We start from the raw sequence: 25,223 nt of genomic DNA, 5'->3' as shown, positions 1-25,223 counted from the left end.
CATTTTTTTTTTTTTGGAACACTAGTGTTCAGTGTTTAAACACTGAACACTAGTGTTTAAACATGGTAACCAAACGGCGCCTTAATCTCCTCAATGCTAGACCCTGCAATAAGCATATCATCCACATACAACAGTAATATAATGTAAGAATTGTCAAAAGATTTAGCATAGCAACAGTGATCAGTTTCACATCTCTTGAACCCAATTCTATAAATAAAACCGTCAAATTTCTTGTACCACTGCCTAGGAGCTTGTTTTAGGCCATACAAGCTCTTTCTCAGTTTGTAGACTAAATTCTCTTGTCCCTGAACAATGAACCCTTCTGGCTGAATCATGTAAAGGTCTTCCTCCAAGTCACCATGAAGGAATGTTGTCTTCACATCTAACTGCTCAAGATGTAAGTTTTCTGCAGCCACCATTTCCAGTACCAGTCTGATTGTTGACATCTTCACAACTGGAGAAAATATCTCTGTGTAGTCAATGCCTTCCTTCTGCTGAAACCCTTTAACAACTAATCTGGCCTTGTAACGTTTGCTACCATCATGCTTATTCTTTATTCTGTATACCCACTTGTTGTGCAAAGTCTTCTTTCCTACTGGCAATTCAGTCAATTCCCATGTCTGATTCCCCAACAAGCAAAACCTTATTTTAGAATATCACAATACAAAGAACATATAGAAATACCATGTCCATCAAAAGCTTATTTGTTCCAAATTTATTTACTTTTTTGGGCTGCAAAGCAAAAAAATTTCATAAAATATCACATTATTAACATATATAGATATGACATGTGTATCAAAAACTTGATGACTTCAAATTTATTAACTTTTTTGGCTAGTATTGACATTGACACCAACAAAATCATTAGAGTATTGGTCCCAGCGGGGCTCGAACCCGTGACCTTCGGCTCATAAGACCAACGCTCTAACCAACTGAGCTACGGGACCGTTGCATGAAAAATAATTCATGATATTATTTTTGGCACTTTTCCAATCTGATACTAATACACATTAATGTACTGTTTCTTAGAGCGGTGGATAATGGTTGTAAATGTAGTGTAATTGGTAGGTATATTAATGTAAATTTCAATCTAGACAAATTAAACTGACACAAAACGCAGATTTTTTTAGCTTCATTTTAAACGTCTATCAAGATTTTTTTAGACAAACTAAACTAGATTTACTGAACTTGCTACAGCTCTCTTTTTATTTTTATTTTTAAAAGGTGTATTGATTTTTTATGCAACTTAGTTTTTAAATCCAGTAAGCTATTGAAAATAAATTCTCCTAAACGAGAAGAAAATAATACCCTCATTGTCATCAATTGGACCTAATCATAATTTTCATGTTATATTTTTCAGGGTTGTGATGCTTCTGTTCTACTTGATTCAACTCCTGGAAACCCAGTAGAGAAGGAAAATATTGCCAACAATCCTAGTTTGCGAGGCTTTGAAGTGATCGATGAGGCAAAGGCTGAACTAGAAGCTCAATGCCCCCAAACTGTCTCATGTGCAGACATTATTGCATTTGCTGCTCGAGATAGTGCACACAAAGTTTGAGACACAAATTACAGAGTGCTATCGGGTCGTCGTGATGGTCGGGTGTCACATGAAGATGAACCTACCCAAAACCTTCCCCCTCCTTTCTTTGATGCCCAGCAACTAGAGGAAAACTTTGCACGAAAAGGCCTTAATCTTGATGAAATGGTGACACTTTCGGGGGCACATTCTATAGGCATGTCACATTGTTCTTCTTTCTCAAAGCGGAATACACTTTCAATGCAACACATCCAGAAGACCCTTCAATGGACAAGTGTCCCCCACAATTAAGTTCTGGAAATGGTGGTGATCCTACAGTGCCACTGGATGTTCTTACACCAAACAAACTTGATAATAAGTACTACAAAGATTTGATGAATCACCATGGCTTGTTGACCTCCGATCAAACTCTTTTGAGCAGCCCTGCAATGGTGGGGATTGTGAGGAACCATGCAAGAAATGATGCAGCTTGGGCTAAAAAGTTTGCAGCATCTATGGTGAAAATGGGTTCCATTGATGTTCTCACAGGAAGGCTGGGTGAGATCAGGAAGAATTGCAGGGTTGTCAATTAGATTATTTTATGTACTTTGTAGTGCAGGGTGGGGAAATGTCTGTAATCTAATGTTCATTTTTTTCATTGTTTCATCGTTGATTCAAGTGTAAATTTACTTTGTGAAGGTTTCTTGTTTTTGTAAGAAGATAATTCTTTCAATATATATATATATGAAAGAATATACTAGTTGATTTCCAAAAGGGCTTGCAACCTAGCATATAATGTCCATCTCTTGTTTGAGTCTTTAAAAACGCCTCAGATTGGTTGCTTTAAAACCATGGTTGTTGGTGAAATTTTGGTGTTTATATATTCTAAATGATGTTCAATAGTCGAATTTGAAAACTTTTGAAGCAATATGCACAACTAGTTTGTCTTTACAGTTTGATTGAGACAGCAATATGCCTTAACTCATTGACTCTCCCTTCAGCAAAAAAAGTCCTGTTCTAATGAAATAAGAGTTTTTGCTCAAATAACTGAACCTATTGGGAAATGCCAATGGGTTGCCGGTGCCAACAATGTAGTAGATGAAACCTAACTGGTATTGATTTTCGCCAATGCAAAGATAGTTTAATTAAAATGAAAATTGCCCAAAAGATAATGATTTAAGTTTGAAAAAAAAAATTATCATTTACATGGTATAATTTTAAGCTTTTTATTTATTTATTTATTTTTGACGTCAAAGATAGAAGGTATAATTTTAAGCTTTAAGTGAGTAATTTGAGGTAAAGCTTTCTCTCAACTTGAGATTGCGGGTGAAGTTATATAACTCATAAAGGTGGCTAGAAAATTTAAAGAATATTATCACTTCTAGAATTAATCCCCATTCAAGGCTATCATAGGGACTTTTCTAACCCGATTTTTAAGGCCATAGATCCAGAGTTTAATTTATTTAATTATTTATTTATACTTTTAATATAATATGTCCAAATGACATTAGCAAAAAAAGCTAAGCGATTTTCATTAATGAAGAATAATGAGTACAATACAACAACTCAGTTTTATTTTTATTATATATATATATATATATATTTATATATAACTAATAGAGTTGATTAACATGACCGAAAATATCCTATCAAATACCTGTTATAAGTGGAAAAAATCTTGTATGAAATAGTCTCAGAAGATAATCACGTGATATAAACACCATACATAGATATAAAACACGGAACACAATACGCTTAGGCTATGGTCGTTTTTGGATAATGAACAATCAATTCATGTTTTCATTCATTCTCAAAAAAAAAAAAAAATTCATGTTTTCATCAAATCAACTGGTTTTATATTTGAATCTCTAACCAAATATGTTATTTTAATATGTTTATTATATAAGATATAGATTGTCAGGTAACTGTGCTTTATCTTTTGGGGGTGTAGCCAGGATATTGGGTAGGGGAGTAACATTAAGATAAAATATTGAAGAAAAAATTAATTCCAAAATTTTAAATTAATATAAAAGAGAAAATATTTTATTAACATAGAAAATATAATAGGCGAAAAACACGTTTTAGTTCCTATATTTTTAGGCTATTTTCATTTTAGTCTATATATTTTATTTTTACTGCTTTTAGTCTTTATCTTGAAAAATGCTTCCCATTTTGGTTCCTGCCGTTACATCAGAAATGGAGAAAGCTAACGTGACAAATGACAAGAATAAATAATACTAAATTAATGTCCACGTTTTCTAAATTAATAATTTTTTTTAATAAAATTAATATCCACGTCGCCAAGAATAAATAATTTTTTTTAACATTAAAAAATGCCACGTCAACATCTAAATAAAAAAAATTTAATTTATTAATTTTAACTAAATAAATAAATTAAAAACAGAATTAAAAACGAAAAATTATATAAATTGAGATTAACTGTGTCCTGAACAAGAACAATAAGAACACAGACCAGATCCAACAACATAAACTCATAAATTAAAAAAAAAAAAAAAAAAAAAAAAAAAAAACTTTGTCGCTGAGAAAGTTTCTGCTTTGCTTGGAGCATTGGCGAGGTGGCATCGGTTTCATCGGTTTTCAAACCGTGGAGCAACTCTCTCATCGTGAAAGTTTGGCTCCCTTCGTCTTTGGGCAGCTCCGGCTTCGAAATTTAAGACTCTTTGTCCGTTGCGTTCTCGGATCCATTGGATTGGATCAGACTTGGTTTCGGATCTTCGGGCTTTGGATCTGCATCGGTGATTTTCTGGTTCTGGTTCTGGCTTTGGTTCTGGAGCCTTTTACTCTGGTTGTGATTCAGGCTGAGGCAGTGGGTCTGATGGTTTGGGTTGTGGTTCTGGTTCTAATTCAGAATTCGAGTTTGGTTCGGGTACGATTCCGTTTTGCAATTTAGGTTCTTCTGGGGTTGTAGTGGAAATTGTGAGGTTTTTTTTTTTTTTTTGTTTTTTGTTTTTTTTTGGGAATTATGGCAATGAGAAGGTGAATGGAAATGCAAACTTGCCAAGTGAAAGGGAGAGCTTAATTAAAACAAAAGAGAGAAAAAATTTAACGTACTCTTCAGTCTTCATTGTTTCGAAGTGAAGCTACGATCAAAGGGCTTGGCTTTTTGCATAAAGGATCCGGGTTTTTTTTGGGGTTTGTTGAGGATCTGTGGCCAATCTGTGGGGTTTTTTTTTTTTTTTTTTTTTAATTATAATTACTGGCTTGGTGTTCTTGGATCTGGATTTGTGTTCTTGTTGTTTTTGTTCAAAATACATTAAGATCTCAATTCATATGATTTTTAGTTTTTAATTTAGTTAAAATTAATAAATTAATAATTTTTTTTTTAATTTAGATGCTAACTTGACATTTTTTAATGTTAAAAAATATTTTTTATTATTAATTTAGACCATGTGGACATTAATTTAGTATTATTTATTTTTGCCGTTTGTCACGTCAGTTTTCTCCGTTTCTGATGTAACGGAAGGGACCAAAACGGGAAGGATTTTTCAAGATAGGGACTAAAAGTGGTAAAAATAAAACGTATGGACTAAAATGGGAATAGCCTGAAAATATAGGAACTAAAATGTGCTTTTCGTCAATATAATATAAATGTAAGTTATAAAAAAGGAATGATATCAATCAAAAATTAATAAAATTATATATTTGTAAAATAGAGAGATAGAAATTACTTTTAAAAATTGTTTAATTTTTTGGGAAAACAATTCAGTTCCCTTGGGTCTATTCGGTTCATTTGGTCCACTTCAGTCTACTTTGATCCAATTTGGTCCACTTTGGTTTATTCTGTCCATTTCGGTTCATTTGGTCAACTTCTTTTTATTCAGTCCATATATCCATTTGGTTCAATTCAGTCCAATTTGGTCCACTCCAGTCCAATTTTCTTTATTCGGTCCAATTTGGTCCATATCAGTCCACTTCCATTCAATTCAGTCAACTTCAATCCATTCGGCCAATTTTTGGTACACTTACTTAAGAATGAGAAAAGACAAGTTTAGGTTAAGAGTAATATGAATTATTTGAGTAATATTAATTGTAATTAAAAGATAAATTTTGATTATCATGATAATCTCCATAAGTAAATGAGAAATTTGAATAATAAATTTAAAACTTAAGAATTTTAGTTGTACCAAAATAAATTAGAAAAATATAGTAGTAATGCATAATAACAATAGTTAGAAGAATATGAACCATTTCAAAAAGGAATAATATCAATCGAAAACACAAAAATTAATAAAATTATATATTTGTAAAAATAGAGAGATAAAAATTACTTTTAAAAATTGTTTAATTTTTAGGGAGAACAATTTGGTCCCCTTAGGTCTATTCGATCTATTTTGGTCTACATTAGTCTACTTCAGTCTACTTTTACCTATTTGGTCCACTTTAGTCTATTCGGTCTATTTTGGTCTCTTTGGTCCAATTTGGTCAATTTTGGCCTATTTGGTCCATTGTGTACAAATTTCTTATGGATTGTACTATGATCCAATGCATAATTGTCTTTGAAATTAAAAAAAAAAAAAAACATTATGAAGAAAGATGCAAGAAACACGGTTACACCAAAGTGGTTTAACTAAGCTACTAGTTGTAATTTTACAATTAGTCATTAGTCATTATGCATTTAGTGTATGTTTGGATTCGGCTGAAAGCGTCTGCGTCTGGCCTCTTTTTTTTTTTCCCCGCGTTTTAGGGACAAATTTTACTGTTACGGCTACTGTTCATGAATAGTAGCCACAATATTTGACTTGTCAAACAATTTTTAGCCATATCAGTGGATCCCGTGCACTATTCACGAGACCCACAAATCTCACTTTCAGCAACTTTTTATTAAAAATGGATCCTACGGTACTATTCATACATTTAAAAATTATTTTGTTACAGTGTTTTTCAGTTTTCAGTTTCAGTTTTTAGCTGTATCCAAACGGACCCTTAATCCACAGAATCAAAGCTGGGACTTGTAAGCCATTTTCATTAGTTATTTATTTTAGAAGAATCACGCAAAGAAGTGACTTTTTCCATTTGGATGACATGCTAAACTGAATTGTCATCTAAAATGGGTTCCCATTAATGCAGAGCCCTATAGCTAGCTTGCCATGCTTAACCACGCGCTTTCCTGGTTGTTCCCGCTGGCAATTAATAATTATTCCTTCCTAATTAAGTTAATCTTTAATATATGATTGTGATGGTTGTCAAACACTAAACCCTTTATATATATATTATTGGAAAATTATTGTGTATTCCTGGATTACCATAAATGCGTATTCCCTTTTTTAACATAAATGGTGAGTCCTACTAATTAAATTCATGGTGAGATCCATCATTCATGTGAGAGAAGGGAGTACGCATTTATGGTACTCTAGGAGTACCTAATAATTTGCCTTGACAAGAAAAAAATTATTATTATTTTTCCTTTCTTTAATTTATTTGAAATTTATATTAAAAAAAAGAATGAAAAGAAAATAAATACTTTAAAATATAAATTCTACTATTGTTCGATTGAATCTGTTGTATTTTATTTATATCATGGTTAAACTAGAACCCCAATAAGATGAAAATTAAGCTCACTGACCTAGTCTGCAAAATTTGTATATTTGAAGGGTATATAGGTTATTTTATCTAGCCATTGCCAGTTTGACATCCATGAAAGTCAAAGAAGATACATGCTTGACCACCCACTCCAAAACCTGATAGGTTAATAGGATGGAAAATCTTGTAAAACAAGCAACTGTTGAAGTGAGCCAAAGTAGACTGTTTCCTCTTAGTTACCATGGAAACCTTCAAACTTAGGACAGCTTCAAGCTTTTCTTTTATGCAGCTATACACGTTTTTGTTTACAAAGTAAAACTGCCACACTCATCTTTACTGTATATCTTCTTGCCTATATATACTTGGTTAACATCAACCTTTATCTCCATCTCCAACTTGCTCATAATATTCTTCTTTCAACTTTCATCCAAGTTCTTTCTTTGCTCGTCTCTTATTCATTCTTTCTTTGGGTTGTAGAGTAACTATGCCAACCATCGAAATTTACTTGGCTTTCTTTGTTACTATGTCCATAATGGTGTCAGTGTCATTGGCAATGCCATCACTCAAAGTGGATTACTATCAATCAACTTGTCCTTCTGCGGAGACCATTGTGAGAAACACTGTGAACAAAGCTGTGTCAAGGAACCCTGGCCTAGCAGCTGGCATCATCAGAATGCATTTCCATGATTGTTTTGTCAGGGTATGTTAACTCTTTGCAACACCAATTAACGTTATATGTTCTATAGAATCTGTTAATTTGCCATTTTTCTTAAGCTTCTCGTGCATGTTTAAAAGTAATCACTCATCGAAAAAGAGAAGTTTCAAAGTCATTTTAAAGACCCATTAGTGTGTATATATATATATATATTGTTAAGCTTCTTACGCATTTTTCAAAGTCACTTTTAAGACCCTTTAATCATGTTATATTTAATAGAATCTGTAATTTTCATTATGAAATTTTTTTTTTTTTTCTAAAATGACAGATGGAATCACCTTAATAATTAATACAAAACCATATAACTTGGAAGAATAGAAAACCAAAGTGAGAGGTGGGGATTGAACCTAGTTGATCATTACGTTTAGATGTACTCATGTACCTAAATTTGTAGACCCTCCTTTTTTTGCCACTAGAAGAATGCTTTGAAAGTTACTTAATTACCAAGTTGTTAGAGCTGAATCATGTTTTGCATCTTATCTATGCCAGGGTTGTGATGCTTCTATCCTACTTGATTCAACCCCTGGAAATCTAGCCGAGAGAGATAGTCCAATCAACAATCCAAGCTTAAGAGGTTTTGAAGTGATATTTGAAGCAAAGGCTGCACTTGAAGCTCAATGCCCACAAATAGTCTCATGTGCAGACATTATTGCATTTGCTGCTCGTGACAGTGCTTACAAAGTTGGAGGCATAAATTACAAAGTTCCATCAGGACGCCGTGATGGAAGAATTTCACGTGAAAACGAGCCTATTCTAAACCTTCCACCACCTACCTTCAATGCTCAGGAACTCGAACAAAGATTTGCGCAAAAAGGACTTAGTCTTGATGAAATGGTGACACTTTCTGGCGCACATTCCATAGGAAGGTCACATTGTTCGTCTTTCTCAAAGCGATTATACACTTTCAATGAAACAAATCCACAAGACCCTTCAATGGATCCCATATTTGCTAGAGACCTAAAGACCAAGTGTCCACAAAATGGTGGCAATGATGATCCAACAGTACCACTTGATGTACTTACACCACATAGGCTTGACAATAAGTATTATACAAATTTGAAGAAACACCATGGCTTATTGACATCTGATCAATCTCTTTTGAGCAGCCCTTCTACAGTTGGAATTGTCAGAAATAATGCAAGGCATGGTGAAACATGGGCTAATAAGTTTGCAGCAGCTATGGTGAAAATGGGTTACATTGATTTGCTTACAGGAAGTCAAGGTGAGATAAGGAAAGATTGTAGATTTGTGAACTAGATATTACAGGTTTATTGGTATGACTATTGAAATTATTTTGTATTATTTTTTTACATTGATTCATTAGTCAATGTTGGTTCAAATGTAAATTCTTTCTTTTGTAAGTTTTTGAACAAATTTTGTTGAGAAATTAATTGGATAAACTTGTATTCGTTGGATGTTACAAAATGTGCATAGCATTCAAGTGTGGAACTCTAAAATTTTGTTCATTGTTTTACAACTTTTTTTTATTGAAAAATTGTACCAAAATGATGACTAGGTTGAATCTCGGTGTGATGGTGTCTTCTATAAAAAGCAACAAATCACAAATTCAAGTACAGAAATTAACCAAATTAATTTAGAGTACGATTGTTTATCATTACCTCTTCCAAGCTCCATAAAAATAGGAGCTTAATTTGTGCAAAACCCTTGCCAAGCAGGTTGCGATTTTGTCGCTAATGAGAAAACTCAAGCTTGTGCCTACATACATATGGCCATTTACTTCTAGCGAGACTTGGATGGAATCATCCAAGTAGCCCGTTGTGACTGTGTTGGCATTACAAAAAGTAGGATTTGAGTATAACAAGTATACTGAATCGATGGGTTGGGATTTGGGAGAGCTCAATGTCATTTCGTAGAAATCTTGGATCTAGGCCTAGTACTGTACAGTCAGTACAATGTCATTTATTGTACCCACACAGAAAAGAACATTGTAACACCCTTGAAACCACCATATTATTCAATTATCGATATTATTATCACAATCTATCTATAGACACACCCAAATTCACATCTAATTTTACAACACACTTAAATATTAACTTGTAATTGAATTTATTACCTACACATAGGTCTACTGTTGACAATTGGTGAAAAAGTAAACTAGTTGTGTGCTAACTGCTAATCACAAGTTGAAATCCAGGTATATTGAGGATGTGTACTGTCTATGTATAGATTTTTTCTTATTATTATAATCAGGGACGAAACCAGGATTCGAACCTATTTCATATTCAACAAAATACTACATATAAAAAAAGTGTTTCTTAAACATTTGATATGATAAAAATGTCGACAAAGTATAACATACAAAATAAGTGTTTTTTAAACATTTCAACACATTTATCAAAATGGAACTCGATGGTCTTTTAAGTCTCGAAAGTCGTCTATGATTGATTCTGTACCAAATTTTGCAGCAATCTCCTTCTCAATGTATAGAATCATAGAGTCCATTAGAAAATCATCTTCCATCTTATTGTGACGCCCATTCTTGATAATATATTCATGGTTGAAAATGCTTACTCTGTAGTTGCAGTAGAAATTGGAAGAGTAAGCACAAGTGTAGTCAATCTATAAATATATGGGTAAAATAATGATTTTCGGGTTTTTACCAACTGTTGGCACAACTCAGAAGTACTTGATAGCTTCTTGAAGTCTGGATGTCGAACTACATTGTGCTCATAATGATCAACTTTTGCCTTTAAAAGTGTCATTTCTTGATCTATGAAGTCTTTCGGATTAAACTTGCTTACTAACAATGAAATGTCTGTACTTCTAAAAGACTCACGTGTCTCTTTAGGATCAAGAGCTGAACTAAAATTAAGCAATTCCAATGCATGCTTACTAAACCAATGATTTAATTCTTGTAATATAGAATCTATTGCAGCATAAAAAATATCTACCTGATAATGATGCTTAATTGTGAAGTCATCTTGTTGATAACGAGCTAGATCTGCTCTCTCAACATAACGAGCATTCATATCTGGGACATCTATGTCATGTGCCTCACAAAATGATTTCATAGTGGTAAGTAAATTATCCCACTCTTCATTTCTGAATTTTTGAATAAGTGCTTTAGTGGATGAAACAAAATTCATTGCATTTAAAATGTCTTGAGACTGACATTGCAAAGCTTGACAAAGTGCATTAGTGATCTTCATAATTTCTTTCATGGGATGCAAAATGAACACAAATTCAAAAGAAATCATAGCATGATAACATGTGTATGCTGCTTCTTGTTGGGAAGTAGTATTTCCTTCCTTGATGATCTTAAGTAAAATTTCACATGTTGGACTAAATATATTTACCAAGCTAGAAATCAATCTCGAGTGAGAACCCCAACGAGTATCTCTAGCCCGTTGTAATGTGCTAATCTGATTAAGTCCTCGTCCAGTTTCAAGCTCACCAATTTCAACAAAATATACAATTTGATCAGCATAAGCTTTTTTTAGTTGCTCAGTACGCTTGCATGATGCACCAACAATATTGACAATAGATGATAATCTATTGAAAGTTCAATAACGTGTTCAAAACACCTTTGAACGTTTAGACCCCCAAAAAACAACTTAACCAAATCAAGCAATATGTCAAACAACAAGTGTGCGGAAACTTAACACATGCTATAATATGAAATTGGTTAAACAACTATCTAAGCCATAACAAAATAAAACCACAGCAGATAAAACAAAGGCAAAGATAGAGAGGAAGGAAGATGCAAACACAAAGATAACACCCGATGTGTTATCGAAGAGGAAACCGAAGACCTCGGCGAAAAACCTCTCCGCCGCCCTCCAAGCGGTAATCAATCCACTAGAAAATACAGTTGGGATACAAGGACAGCAATAGACCCTCCAAGCCTAATCTACCCAGTGCACCTAAGCCCTCCAAGCTTCTTGCTCCAACGAGGTTGCGCCGAACCTTTTTCTTTTCTAGCTTCCCGAATTCCGCTACTAGACCGTAGCATCAACCAATGAAGATTGGTTCCTTCCTAACTGCTTCCCAAAACTCCAAACGACTGTCTCACAGAGATGATAATGGTGAGAACCAGGTTTTGACAATGGAGAGGAAGAGAGTAAGGGAATTTGAAGAGACTCTAAGGTATAGATTGTGGGTGAAGCAATCTGGTTTTTCTTTAGGGTTTCTCTCTCAAAATTCTCTCTGGAAGCTCTCTTTCAATCGTGGGTTAAAGGGCTATTTATACTGGAGTGGGAGAGGAATGTGAAACGTCAGGTTTTGGCAAAACAGGGGTGGCTCGCGGCTTGACCAAGTCGCGAGTTAACCGTATGGCCAGTTGTCCTGTTTTGTCCTGTAGTGCTCCAGCTAGCATGACTGTTCATCTTCCAGCATGCTTGGCACGTGTGCAGCTTCTGGCGGCTTGCAGCCGCGAGTCCACCCGCGAGTCCCAGCCGCGACACTCTGTTTTCTTGCACACTCTTGAGCAATCTTCACTCTATCTCACTCACTACCCTTACAACAAACCCACCCTAAATACAGGGTAACTAAATGCTGAATTACAAGCAAATTTGGCACGGAATAAAGCCAATTAGATGGTTGAATAAATTCAACCTTACATCTATTAAATAAACTTTGAACAAGAATAACTTCTTTTGATGCTGCCACTAATGCTAATTACAAGCGATGTGCAAAACAATGATTGTAGTAAGCATATGGACAATGATTTGAAACCAAAGTTTTTAATCCATTCCACTCACCTCACATATTGCTTGCACCATCATATCCTTGCCCTCAAATATCTTGAATATCCAGACTATGATGTGACAAGATAGAATATATTTCATCTTTTAGGGTTAATGCCATAGTATTGGGGACATGAACTACCCCAAAAAAAGGTTCTTGAACAAAACCATCTTTGTCTACAAATCTTATAACAATAGCCATTTGCTCCTTCATTAACTCATCACGAGCTTCATCAACAATTAGGCAAAACTTTGCATCACCAATTTCTTCACGAATTGCCTTCTTCACCTTATTTGAAAATACATGTAAGATTTCCTTTTGGATTTTTGATGATTTGTAAGAGGCATTTTTGGGAGCTTTCTCTATCGCTTATGCAACATATTCATTATATGATACCACTAAATCCAATATTTCAAGAAAATTCCCATGATTAATTGAACTAGAACTTTCATCTCGTCCTCTAAAAGCAAGTCCTTGAAATGCGGGCACTTTGACAACATCAATTGAGGCCTTTAACCACAATCGATTGCTTGCAATTTGATCAGAATTGAAATTTTCAAGTACCTTTTGTATGTGATGAGACTGGTTCATCAAATCTATCATGGCTTGCTCGGAAGCTCTATGAAAAGAGTTAGGTTCTTTCCATATATGATTCAAAAAGGAACAATTATTTCCATCATTAACTTTCTTCCAATTCCAAAATCTGTCCTTAGTGAATACATGACTCCCAGAATTCCTAGTTGGCTTGTCAAAGAGTAAGCATGGTAGACAAAAAACAGCATCTTTACTAGGTGAATATTCATGCCATGTACTAAATGCCTTAATTACAAACCATGAATGTTTCAATTTACGTGAATGACTTCCAAATTTAGTTTTTTTGTACTCATCTAGTTTACATTGGTATGGACCATGCTTAATGTAAGCTCGTTGAATTTCATCCCGTTCATTATCATCATATTCCCATATTTGCTTACGCATTCCAGGATCATGCACAAAACTTGTACTATCGTCAATGGTGACATCTGGAACTTTTGTTTGGAGATTTTCAGAAACTGGGACATCAACGCTAAGGGTTGGCAATCTTGCATCATCAACTATGACTTCAGAATTATTTAGATTTTTTCTTTTAAAAAAATTTAATAATGTAGTGGACTTACTCATGATCTACAAATTAAAAAAATTGTTTCATTATTTCCATATTTCGTAGTTCTATACGCCAACTAAAAAAAGGGACTTCTCAACCCAAAAAAAAAAAAAATCTAAAACCAAAATAATCACAAACAGATAAGCATAAGTTTATATATATTACTAATATTAGCCACATCACACAAAGTGACAAGGACAAAGTTCACAAGTTCATATATATATATATATATATATATTACTAATATTAGCCACATCATACAAAGTGACAATGACAAAATTTTTGATAAAACTAAAACAATCAGACAAAAGACTGTGGTCAATTGGTCTTAGAAAAAAGTTACTTATGACTTGCCAAAGACTAGTCTTACAAATTCACAATCATAGCTAATAGTACTCACAAATGACAAAACAGTGACTACCAAAGACTACTCTCATAAATTCACTATCACAATTTAGTACTCATGTCCTATTGTCCTAGTGGTCCCACTTTATTTCTTTATAGATAAAACCAAAACCAAAAAAAAAGTTACAAGCATTGAAATTGGTCCACACAATCACAAAAAGCCATAAACAATTACATAGTAGTCAATACAAAGCCACAAACACAAACTAGTCTACGGTCCACACATGACATAACACACCAGTCCATAAAAAGCCATAACTCACAAAAAAACGTAGAGGGAAGAGGGCTAACCGGTTAAGGTAGAGCAATATAGCGAAGACAAAAAGACAAAAAAAAAAAAAAAAAAAAAAAAAAAAAAAAAAAAAAACTTGAGAGAGGAGAGAAATTTCTTAGATTTACTAGAGTCGTGTGTGACTATGATAAAGGATCTGAGGAGAAGCAGTAGCAGCAACAGTTCGAATCTGATTTGAGGAAAAAAACAGCAGCAACAACAGTGATGGAGGTGTTGATGAAGTTGAGTGGAGGAAGAATGAGGTTAGGGTAAAAATTTGAGAATTGTAATTTAGGTTTTCAGTCCATATATATTTTTTATTTTGTAGTTTTTAGTTTGTCGTTTATATATATATATATATATATTTTTGTATGAGAGTTTGTCGGTTATTTTTTCAGATTGCATTTGTATACCAATTATTTTATTTTTATTTTTTATTTTGGGGGGGAGGGGGGGGGGGGCATTGATTATAATAAGCGTGCGTTTGGCATTGATTATTTTTGCCAACTTATTTCACTATTCAGCTTATTTTTGGTACTATTCATGGGTTCTACTATACTATTTCAGCTAACTATATCTATAGTACTTTTAGCAAAAAAATTTCAGTTTCAGCTAAAGAAGCTGTTCTCAAACCGACACTAAATATCCATTAATTCAGTTATTCACTTAATATTAAAATGTATGAACATCAAATTTTCTATGGATTCTCAACTAAAGAAAAAAGATAAAGAAAAAAGAAAGAGTGAAATTAGAAATCTTAAATAATATTTACAGCCATGGGTAGCACACTGCGTTTGTGTTTGGCATTGATGAATGTTGCTAGTTTATTTTACTATTTATCTTATTTTTGCTATTATTTATGGGTCCCACTGCACTTTTTGATACTATTAATGAGTCTTACTGTATTATTTCAGCTAACTTTTACTTTTATCTACCGTACTTTCAGGAAAAAGTTTTTAGTTTTAGCAAAACTAGTCGCAAACTCATGCGATGCACGGGATAGTTTTAAATCAAATGTTAACACATTCAGATTTAAATATTTCTCTAATTTCAATTATTGAAAGCTAAATTGACTCTGATATAAGATGAAACATATAATATTATGAAGTAATATTAAAAATGAGATAAATACGGATATTATGAAGTAATATATTACAATAATCATAATATGCTTTTACATTTGGTTTAATAAGTATTACAAAAGAACATCGCACGAGAATGCTACTAATTTTTCTAATTAAAAATAAATAAAAATTATATCCATAATAGAAGGACATAAAATATCATTATTGTCCCAAAAGATGACACATAGATCACAGTTTTAAGTTGAAGCTCCTCCCAACAGTTTTTAATTTGCACATAAGTCCCAATACCATGTATTTTTGCTATGGCTTTTTTTTTTTTTTTTTTTTTTTTCAATTTCATTTATTTCATGACTTCCACTAAATATTCATTGTATTCATAATATTTAAAAAAAAAAAACTTTGAAGTAGAGCTGTATCCTCAAATAACTAAATAAAAGAATTTAATTCCTCTCTGTTTCAATTTAAAACCAAATTGTGCATAAAAGCAAAAAAATTTCCTTTGTTCCACTGTCTTTAGTACCAAAATCACAAATCCATTAAAACCAAATTGTGCTTAGAAAATCTTAGTGATTGAAAGACAACTTTAAAGTGTTTTTTGTATCTTCTTCCTTTGTTCATGGAATAGCCAAATGTGGAGATTGTAAAGTTGTGATTTACAACTATGTGTTTTGTTGGCTTTAATTCCGTGCCAAATTTGATTGTAATTTTATTCAATCTTTTGTACCCTGTATTTATTGTGGGATTTGATTGTAAGGGTTGTGTGATAGAGAGAGAGTGTGTGAAGAAAAGCTATTGAAGACTGAAGAGGTTTTCGCAAGTATCTCGCAACTTAGCATCCCACAAAGTAATGCATGTGCCCTGCACATGACTGGAATGCAAAGAGTCAGTACAGATGGAGACAGCTGTGTCTCGCAAGTATCTCGCAGGTAAGGCCTTCCCGCGAGACACCCGCGAGACATTCTATTTTGCCAAACTGTACTATCTAATACACACTTTCTGTACCCACACTATATATACCCATATTACCCACAAGTGTAAAGGAGAGCTTCTGAGAGAAAACCCTAGCGAAACACCTTGAGAGTTAGAGATTGTTATACCCACAATCCTCTATATAATAGCTTGTGGATTTTCCTCAACTCCTACCTCTCCATTTCCATACCATTGAGAGGTTGATAGCCCAAACACTTATCACACCCTTTTAGAGTGTCAAGTGATCGTTTGGTGCTGCTGGGAAGCATTGGAAGAAGTCAAGGATGGCAGATGCAACATGGAGCTTGTTGCGGGATTCGGAGAGCTAGACAAGACACGGTTCTGAGAAGCCTTGTTAGAGTAGGAGCTTGGAGGGCTTAGGTACAGCGGGTAGATTAGGCTTGGAAGGTCTCTTGCTAACCCATGTATCCCAATTGATTGTCTAGTGGATCGATTATCGCTTGGAGGGCGGCGGAGAGGTTTTTCGCTGAGTTCTTCGATTTCCTCTTCGATAACACATCCGCATGTTATCTGTGTTTGCATTCTTTTTCCCTACTCTTTTACATTTCATTTTACTGCTGTGATTATATAAATATGTGTTAGAGTAGCTTGTTTGTTTATCCGCTCGCATTTATAGTATTCTGCACTTAGAATTAAGTTAGTGTAAAATCTATCGAGCTGTAACTTTTATTTGGGGGTCTAAACAGCTCTTGTGTTTTTTAACACATTTTTAAGCTTTCATGGGTGGTGCTTGGGTCTTAGATTTAAGCCTTTGGCTTGTGTTGAAAGAATTTCGGATAAAGTTGCCTAGGAATTTTAGGCTTGAGGAGGCTCTAATGCATTGCTAGAAGATTTGAGCTGTGGCTCAAGTTACTTCTTTCAAAAGTAGAAACCTGGAAGCCATTTGATAAATTTAGGACTATGTTACAGGTTTTCTGCTTGAAAGGTTGGATTTGGGAGTTATTTGTTAATTTGTTGGGTTGGTAGAAACCTTGGATCTCGTTGGGCTTTGAGGCCCAATACTGTGCATTTTTTTTTTCATTAAGGTTGCCTTAGCTAAATAAAACCAGAACAAAAAGGGTCCTAAACCCCCTTGAAACTACTATATTTTTCTAATTCAACTAACTAGATTATTATCCTGATAAATATTCCATTAATTCAATTTTTTTTTCTTAATTGATAGTAGATGATAGATGGGGGATAGGAGATTTGAACCTTAATTCTTTTTTAAAAAATGGGAGCAGGTTATATTAACTTAAGCATTCCATGTAACTAAAGCATTAGATCCCTGTCACTAACAATGGTAGAAGGCATTCCATGTAACTTAAGCACAAACTGCATGAACAATTGAGCAACTTTAATAGTAGTGTAATGGTGAGTCAATGGAATGAAATGAACATACTTAGTGAACCTGTCTACGACAATAAACACCACTGACTTTTGTTGAGACTTAGGTAACCCTTTCACAAAATCCATACTAATGTCAAGCCAAGGCCTGTTAGGAATAGCCAAGGGCTGCAACAGACTAGCAAGGAAGCAGGTATCACTCTTCAACCTTTGGCAAGCATCACACTCCCTAACAAACTATTTTAAGTCCCTCACCATACAAGTCCAATAAAAATCCTTTTTGAGCCTTTGAAAAGACTTCAAAACCTAGAATGACCCCCTAAAGGACTAGCATGCACTTGTTGCAACACATGAACTTTTAAATCCAGAGCAGAACCTCCTAAATACAGCCTTCCTTTATAAAACAACAAGTCATTGCAAAAAGTAAAACCAACAGGAACATTCTGCCTTGACTTAATGGCAAGAATGATATTCTAAATAGCAGGATCAGATTCATAGCTAGTCTTGAGATCATTAAGCCAAGTGAGAGTGGGAAAAGAAATGATGCATAAGGTGCCCACATTATCAAACTCAGCAGCAACATCCACAACAACCTCCCTTCTAGAGAGTGCATCAGCAACCAAATTCTCCTTGCCATGCTTATATTCAACCAGAAATGCATAACCAAGAAGCTTGGTGTTCCATTTTTGCTGAGCAGGAATTCCAATTTTCTGTTCTAGCAAATTTTTGAGACTTTGATGGTTTGTCTTGATCACAAAGGGTCTTCCAAGAAGGTAAGGTCTCCACTTCTTCATTGCCACCACCAAGGCCAATAATTCTTTTTCATAAGTGGAAAGAGCAAGGTTTTTACCCTTCAAAGCCTAGCTGTGAAAGGCAATTGGCCTTTGATTCTACATTAAGACAACCTTAACACCTAATCTAGATGCATCACACTCTACCAAAAAGGGCTTGGAGAAATCAGGTAATGCCAACACAAGTGAATTTGACATGGCATCCTTAAGAAGTTGAAAGGCATGAGAAGCTTTAGAAGTCCAAACAAAGGAATCCTTTCTCAACAAGGCTGTCAAAGGGGCTGCAATCTAACCATATCCCTTTACAAACTTCCTATAGTAGCTTGTCAAGCCTAAGAATCCTTTTTAGGCCTTAACATCCTTGAGAATTGGCCACTGATGCATGGTAGTTGTCTTTCTTGGGTCTATTTTGACTCCATCACCTGAGATAAAATGCTCTAAATATTCCACCTCCTTACAAGCAAACACACATTTAGATTGCTTAGCATACAATTGATGTTTAACCAAAAATTCTAACACCTAACAAAGGTGCTCCACATGATCAATTAAATTCTTACTATAAACAAGGATGTCATCAAAAAACACCAAGACAAATTTCCTTAAGTAAGGTTTAAAAATGGAATTTGTGAGGGATTGAAAGGTGGAAGGAGCATTGGTTAAGCTAAATGGCATCATCAGGAACTCATAATGACCCTCATAAGTCCTAAAGGCAGTTTTAGGGATGTTTTCTTCCTTCATTTTGATTTAGTGGTAACCATACCTTAAATCAAGCTTAGAGAAAACAGTAGCACCAAACAATTCATCTAACAGTTCATCAATGATAGGTATAGGTATTTTATCATTAATAGTTTCCTGATTTAAGGCCCTATAATCAATACACATTCTCCAAGAGCCGTCAGCATTCCTAACTAAGAGAACTGGTGAAGCAAAAGGACTACTATTGTTTCTAATAAACTCAATAGATAACAATTCTTTGACAATTTTCTTAATTTCATTTTTTTTGGTAATAAGGGTTCCTGTAAGGCCTCTGACAAATAGTCTAGTGTTCATGATCTCTTAAGGGAGGCAGTCCCTCAGGTGTAGCAAAAACAGACTTGAACTCAGTTAACACAGTAATAACTTCTTCAGGCCACTGAGCTGAACCTTCTATAGACAACAAACAAGGCTGAAGTGAAATTTGGAGAACCATTCCCCTTTTAATTGACTGCTTCAAGAAGGTATCTCCACCTTGCAATTGAGACCTTGCACTCCTTAATCCTTGTAGCAGAACCTGCCTATGATTATGACAAAAACTCATTGTAAACAACTTAAAATCCCATTGAATTACTCCCAAAGTGCGCAACCATTGAGTTTCCAAAACTAAATCACCCCCCCCCCCAAAATTGGCAACACATGCAAGTGTACCAAGAGCTGATGCCCTTGCAACAAGATTGAAACTTCCTCACAAACACCTTGAGTTTTGATTATCAACATGAATATGCAACTATGACATCAAGGCAGCATCAATGATGTTATTAGTACTTCCTGAATCAATGAGAATCACAAAAGTCCTATGTTTAATCCTTCCCATGACTCTTATAGTTCCTGAAGTAGGGGCATTTAAGACTTTATTTGGAGGCTATTGATTTAATGAGGTGAATTGGATGTTTTGTTTGGCAACCATGTGAATTAAATTTCTTGAGAAATCACATGGTTTTTGATTTATGTTGAGGATTGTGATTTATTTTTGAATCTGAGTTCCTTGCATTTTGGGAAAGATTTTGACATATGCGATGGTTGATGGCATTGACTATGAAATTGTTTAATTGATATGTACATTATGCTCGTTGCGTGCCAAGTGTTTGATAAATTGCCTATATGAGTTATGAGATTGAATTTCTTGACTTGTGTTGTGATGATTGTTATATGAGGTTATGGGTTGTAATCTTAGTTGTTTATATGTGCTAACACAAGTAGCTCTAAGGTTTAACCAAGTCTCGAAGCTTTTGGCATAGTGTTAAAATTATAGTATTTTTCTTTTCGAACCCTAAATCTGTCCCTGACAGATTTGAGTAAGCGGCACTACATGATTTTTTATAACTTATAGAAAAACCATTTTGAGCCGAATTTTTGGTGGTACATACTAGACATATAAAAGCTTCTCCTTATTTAATTTCAAGCCTTTTGGATAACACTAAGTGGACCAAACGAATTTTATAATAAGGGCTGACCTATTGGAAGTTATCTGAAAGTGTGATTAGGATGCTGAGACTTTAAGGAATTTACTCCAAGCTTTTGTTGTGTGGTTTAGCTTGTAAGTTTTTATGTGCTTTCTTTAACAAGTGTTTTATTTTGGCTAATTTTATCATGGTTTGGTAGCAACGTACTTTGTATCAAGTTGGTAAATGCACATTGTTTGCAGTAGGGAAATTAAAGGCTTTGGTTGTGTTATAGTCCTATGAGTTTCTTGTATGCTTGTTTGGTTCCCATTTGGGTAGGGGTACTTGTCTTGGGATGGTCAAGCTAGGATTTAGGGCCTTAGGTTATATTTTTGAGGGAATCATTTCCAATTTATGGAGACAAATTTGATGGTGTAATTTTGTAGTAAGCCTTGTTATTAATTGGCTTGATACTTGTGTTTCTAGGTTCTAAGGTACTTGGTGATGGAACTAGTAACTTGATTGGTTGAATGCGGTGTCCAGTTGAGGTAAATTTGGATTGGACTGCTGAGGTAAGTGGCTTCTTAATGGGATTTTTAAAAAGGAATCATTATTGCACTAAAATATTTTATGGTTAAACCCATTTTGGAAAATTATTCATGGTTTTCCTAAAACGTACTATGTGTATTATTATTGTTAATCATTTATGGAAAATGCATGAAGCATTGAAAGTGCATCGTATTTCTTATTGCATATGGGGAAATGCATGATTTGGTATGAAAAAGAAAAGCACCTTTGATGAAATTCCTGAGAATGGATCTTATTGATTTATTGCATTATTTGCAAAGTTTAAAGGAGCTTTGATAACTGGGGAAAATGATACAAAATATTTTTGACAAGGAATGAGTTTGAAAGCTTTGAGAACCTTGTGAATATCTTCAGATATTAAAGGTTTTGTGAAACTATTTGGAAATGAACTGTGTTTTGAATTCCTATAAACTGTAAGCTCTTTATGTTTTATCCTTGGGTTGTGACATGTGATTGTCCGGTGATTACCCAGCTAGATACTATAGTCTGTGTGACATTGGTATCTTAGCACCCATTTTTGTGATGGTTATGAGTTTTGGCTTTGTGTCGATAGATGAGTTCCGGCTTTGTGTTGGCAATGAGTTTCGGCTTTGTGTCGGCAGATGAGTTCCGGCTTTGTGTCGGCGATTGTCATGCGGCCTTGGGTTGGATTTTTTGGTTTGGAACAATGTTGTTATTGCTCATAGTGTATAGTATGTAGTTTCATGTTGAGATATTTTAAGAAAGCTTTGTGTTTCATAGTTTTAATCATTCTTGTCATTTTACCAATGAAAATGAATTTTTTGGATTTTCATTGAAATTCCCAAAGTATAACATGTTTTGTAAAATGCCCATTATCATGAGACTTGCATTTCCCCCACTCCCATTAATTATGCTACTTACTGGGCTTTAACTCATTTCACTCTCCAACAATTTTTTAGATAAATTTGCTATACCTCGGGCATGGAGCTTGTTTTATTGGTGGTGTTAGAGCGTTGTGCTAATTGAGAGATTTATGCTATGATTGGTTGGTGACTCAACTTTTAGAATTTATTGAGGCCATAGCTAATTCTATCGGAGGTTGGGCTCTTGAGGTTTGTTAGCCTTAGGCATGGTAGACATAGATTCTATCGTTGAGGTTGCCTATCCTAGGAAGGATTGTGATTTGATGTTGATCCATTTGGAGTTTTGGAATTTTGTGTATATTTAGAGACATTATTTGTAATTTTTATTGTTTGTAAATGTGTTATAAAGCTCTGACTTGTAATATGGATATTTTTAGTATGGTTATTTATCCTTATCGTGTGTTAAGGAGAAGAAAAAAAAAAAAAAAACTCTTACATTCTTTCTCTTAATGGTTCTTCTATCACGCTTTGGACCCTTTTGGGTTTGGGGCGTGACACACTCTCTGTCTCTTGCACTCATTTGATTGAGTTTTGGTACACAAGTTTAACCATGACCAAAAGAACGGGAAAAACACTCAAGAAACTATCCCGTTAAAAGCCATACCAATCATTTGTGGAGAGAGAGAGAAATTGAAAATTTATAAAGAAAACAAATGAGAGGTGAGAAGGTTAAAAATGTGGTTTAAAGGGAAAGAAAATCTATTGATGACTATTAGAATTTCATATAATAGCGGCATATGAAGAGCTTGGGTTAATGGAGAGAAAAACAATAGAGTTGGAGATAGAGTAGTATCTGAATTTAAGGAGAGGCTTAATAAATGTCAACTGGTAAATAAAAAACATAAATAAATGATGACATTAATTATGCTAATATGGCTTAACTAGAATGTAGCATCAATAAATGCTACGCTTTAGTTTTTAGATATATATATATATATATATAGATAGATGTAGTTTTCATTTTCCATTTGTCATTTTTTTATAAAAATATTTAAAACAGAATTATAAAACTCAATCCATTGGCACTATATTAATTATTGACCCACACAACTACACTTATTAGAACATAAATAATACACTAGTTGTCTACTTAATCAATCAAATGCTTAAAACATCACCAACTTTACTTTTTTTCTCTTGAATCACTAACTTTATTACAAGGAGTTATTAAAATGTGATAACAACACACACATGTGTAACAAACCCTCTCTATTTTCTATTTATTAAATTATATAAAATTATATTATACTCATACTATATACGCACACATTCACACAAATCACCATTCACAGGAATAACATTTCAACATAATAATAATAATAATAATAATAATAATAATAATAATAATAATAATAATAATAATGCACACAATTAGTATCAAACACACACACATAATATAAATTTATAATAAAGAGAGAGATACTATTCACAATTCATAAATACTCATTTTTTACTTTAAGAGTTGGAGATATCGAGGTAGTTGGCTAAAGGTCATATAAACTCTTTACTATATACAAATAAATTCAATGAGGTAACATACTAAATTTTTTACCATATGCAACTAAATTCATTAAATTGATCAATTTTGGTATTAGTACTGATGATGAAACTAAATTTCCAACCATATCTCTATGCAACACCATAATAAAAGGTCTAGTATAATAAAAGGCTCCACGTGGTTTGGTGATGGATAGGTCTTTAGGTGCATTCAAATCCTAGGGAGAAATGAGTTTGATTTGCCAACAATTATTTGAAACCTACTACCTAATGCTATCTTAAGATCTTGATGAGATTTAGTTTAAGTTATAACTAAATCATTAGAGGAAGTATTGTGAGGTTGCTAATACCTTTGAGACCTCTCAAGCTTGAATTCTCTTATTTTTAATTTTAAAATTTAGCAAGGAACTCATTTTATCGACGACAACCTCTTTGGTTTTCAGAATGAAGACATTTTATTTATTTATTAGTTTTTTGTTTTTTGAGGGGACATAGATGAGAATTTCTCAAGTAGCTTTTTGTCCAGTGCCTTGTTTTACAGTTTAAGCAGCTAGTTGCTAAAGGCATTTCAAGAACAAGTAATTTTTATCAAGGTTTTCAGACCCGGACCGTTCATTGAACCGTAAAAGGGAGAGGTTCAAGGGTTTTGAGGTTGGACCGAGGTCGAACCGGGGTCGAACCGTGATGACGTCATAATTAATTTAATAATTATTTTAAATATATATAAAAACATTAAATTAATAAAAAAAAAAAAGAAAAATTAACTAAAATAGCCTAATTCATTTAGAAAAGCTTATTTCTAAAAAATACATAAAACTTACAAAAATACAGTACACAATTACACATTGTTACACACTAGACAAAAAAAACTCCTTCCCATCAAAAATGCATGAAAGAAACAAGTCACTAGACAAAAAAACTTTTCAAATGTAACATCCTTTCCACAAGTTAATTGAACCATAATACAAAAACTGATCCCTAAAACATCCTAATCCCACATTCACTTTTCCTTTTCAACTTTCCACAGAACCTACTCATTATGCAACAGACCCCAAAAAAAAAAAAAAAAAAAAAAAACCTAAATAATTAACTTGTATTGCTGGGAAAGCATAGGGTTTCTGAGAATAATGTCTTCTTATCTGGGAAAGCACAGGGTTTCTGCAAGTCATTGGTACTTGTATTACTGTTTTTGCTTCTTCTCACTTTGACTAGCTATTAGCTTACTTTTGTTTCACACTGTTTTTGCTTCTTCTCACTTTGACTAGCTATTAGCTTACTTTTGTTTCATATTTTGATTAGTCATTTCTTCTTCATTGTGCTTGTCAAGTATGTGAGACATTAGGGCCAATTGTTTTCAGGACACCATCATAAGAAAAAGCTAGTTAAGATACTATAAGGCGTCTGCCTGTTCTATCACTGAACTCATTTTGAAACAGGTCCATGGTCCGCCTGTTCTATTCTTGAGGGTCATTTTTCTTCTTCTCTTTTTATTTTTTTATTAATATGTGGTCTGATAGCTGTAGTTAAGTAAATTTGAAATCTAGCATATTCAGATGCTATGTTAATTATGGGATTTCAATTATGTTGAGATTGCTTTTAGTAATGGGGCAAATGATTTGAGA

General features: G+C 33.8%; 2 protein-coding genes and 1 non-coding gene across 4 annotated transcripts in view; 2 read left to right on the top strand and 1 right to left on the bottom strand.

Moving 5' to 3' along the window:
* Positions 1-25,223, top strand: part of LOC126716664 (peroxidase 5-like) — a 67,238-nt gene that overhangs the window by 8,066 nt on the left and 33,949 nt on the right. The gene's annotated exons all lie outside the window — the stretch shown is intronic.
* TRNAI-UAU (transfer RNA isoleucine (anticodon UAU)) lies at positions 874-947 on the bottom strand. Its single transcript has one exon. It is a non-coding gene; the product is annotated as a tRNA-Ile (tRNA).
* Positions 7,464-9,197, top strand: LOC126716675 (peroxidase 5-like). Its single transcript, XM_050417606.1, has 2 exons — positions 7,464-7,757; positions 8,262-9,197. The coding sequence occupies exons 1-2, from the start codon at positions 7,542-7,544 to the stop codon at positions 9,027-9,029; spliced, it is 984 nt and encodes a 327-aa protein (XP_050273563.1). The 5' UTR covers positions 7,464-7,541; the 3' UTR covers positions 9,030-9,197.

The sequence above is a fragment of the Quercus robur genome, chromosome 3 (assembly GCF_932294415.1).
Source record: "Quercus robur chromosome 3, dhQueRobu3.1, whole genome shotgun sequence".
In the NCBI taxonomy this organism is placed as follows: domain Eukaryota; kingdom Viridiplantae; phylum Streptophyta; class Magnoliopsida; order Fagales; family Fagaceae; genus Quercus; species Quercus robur.
Note: the sequence above shows the minus strand (reverse complement) of the source record. Positions and strands in the feature narration are given on the sequence as shown.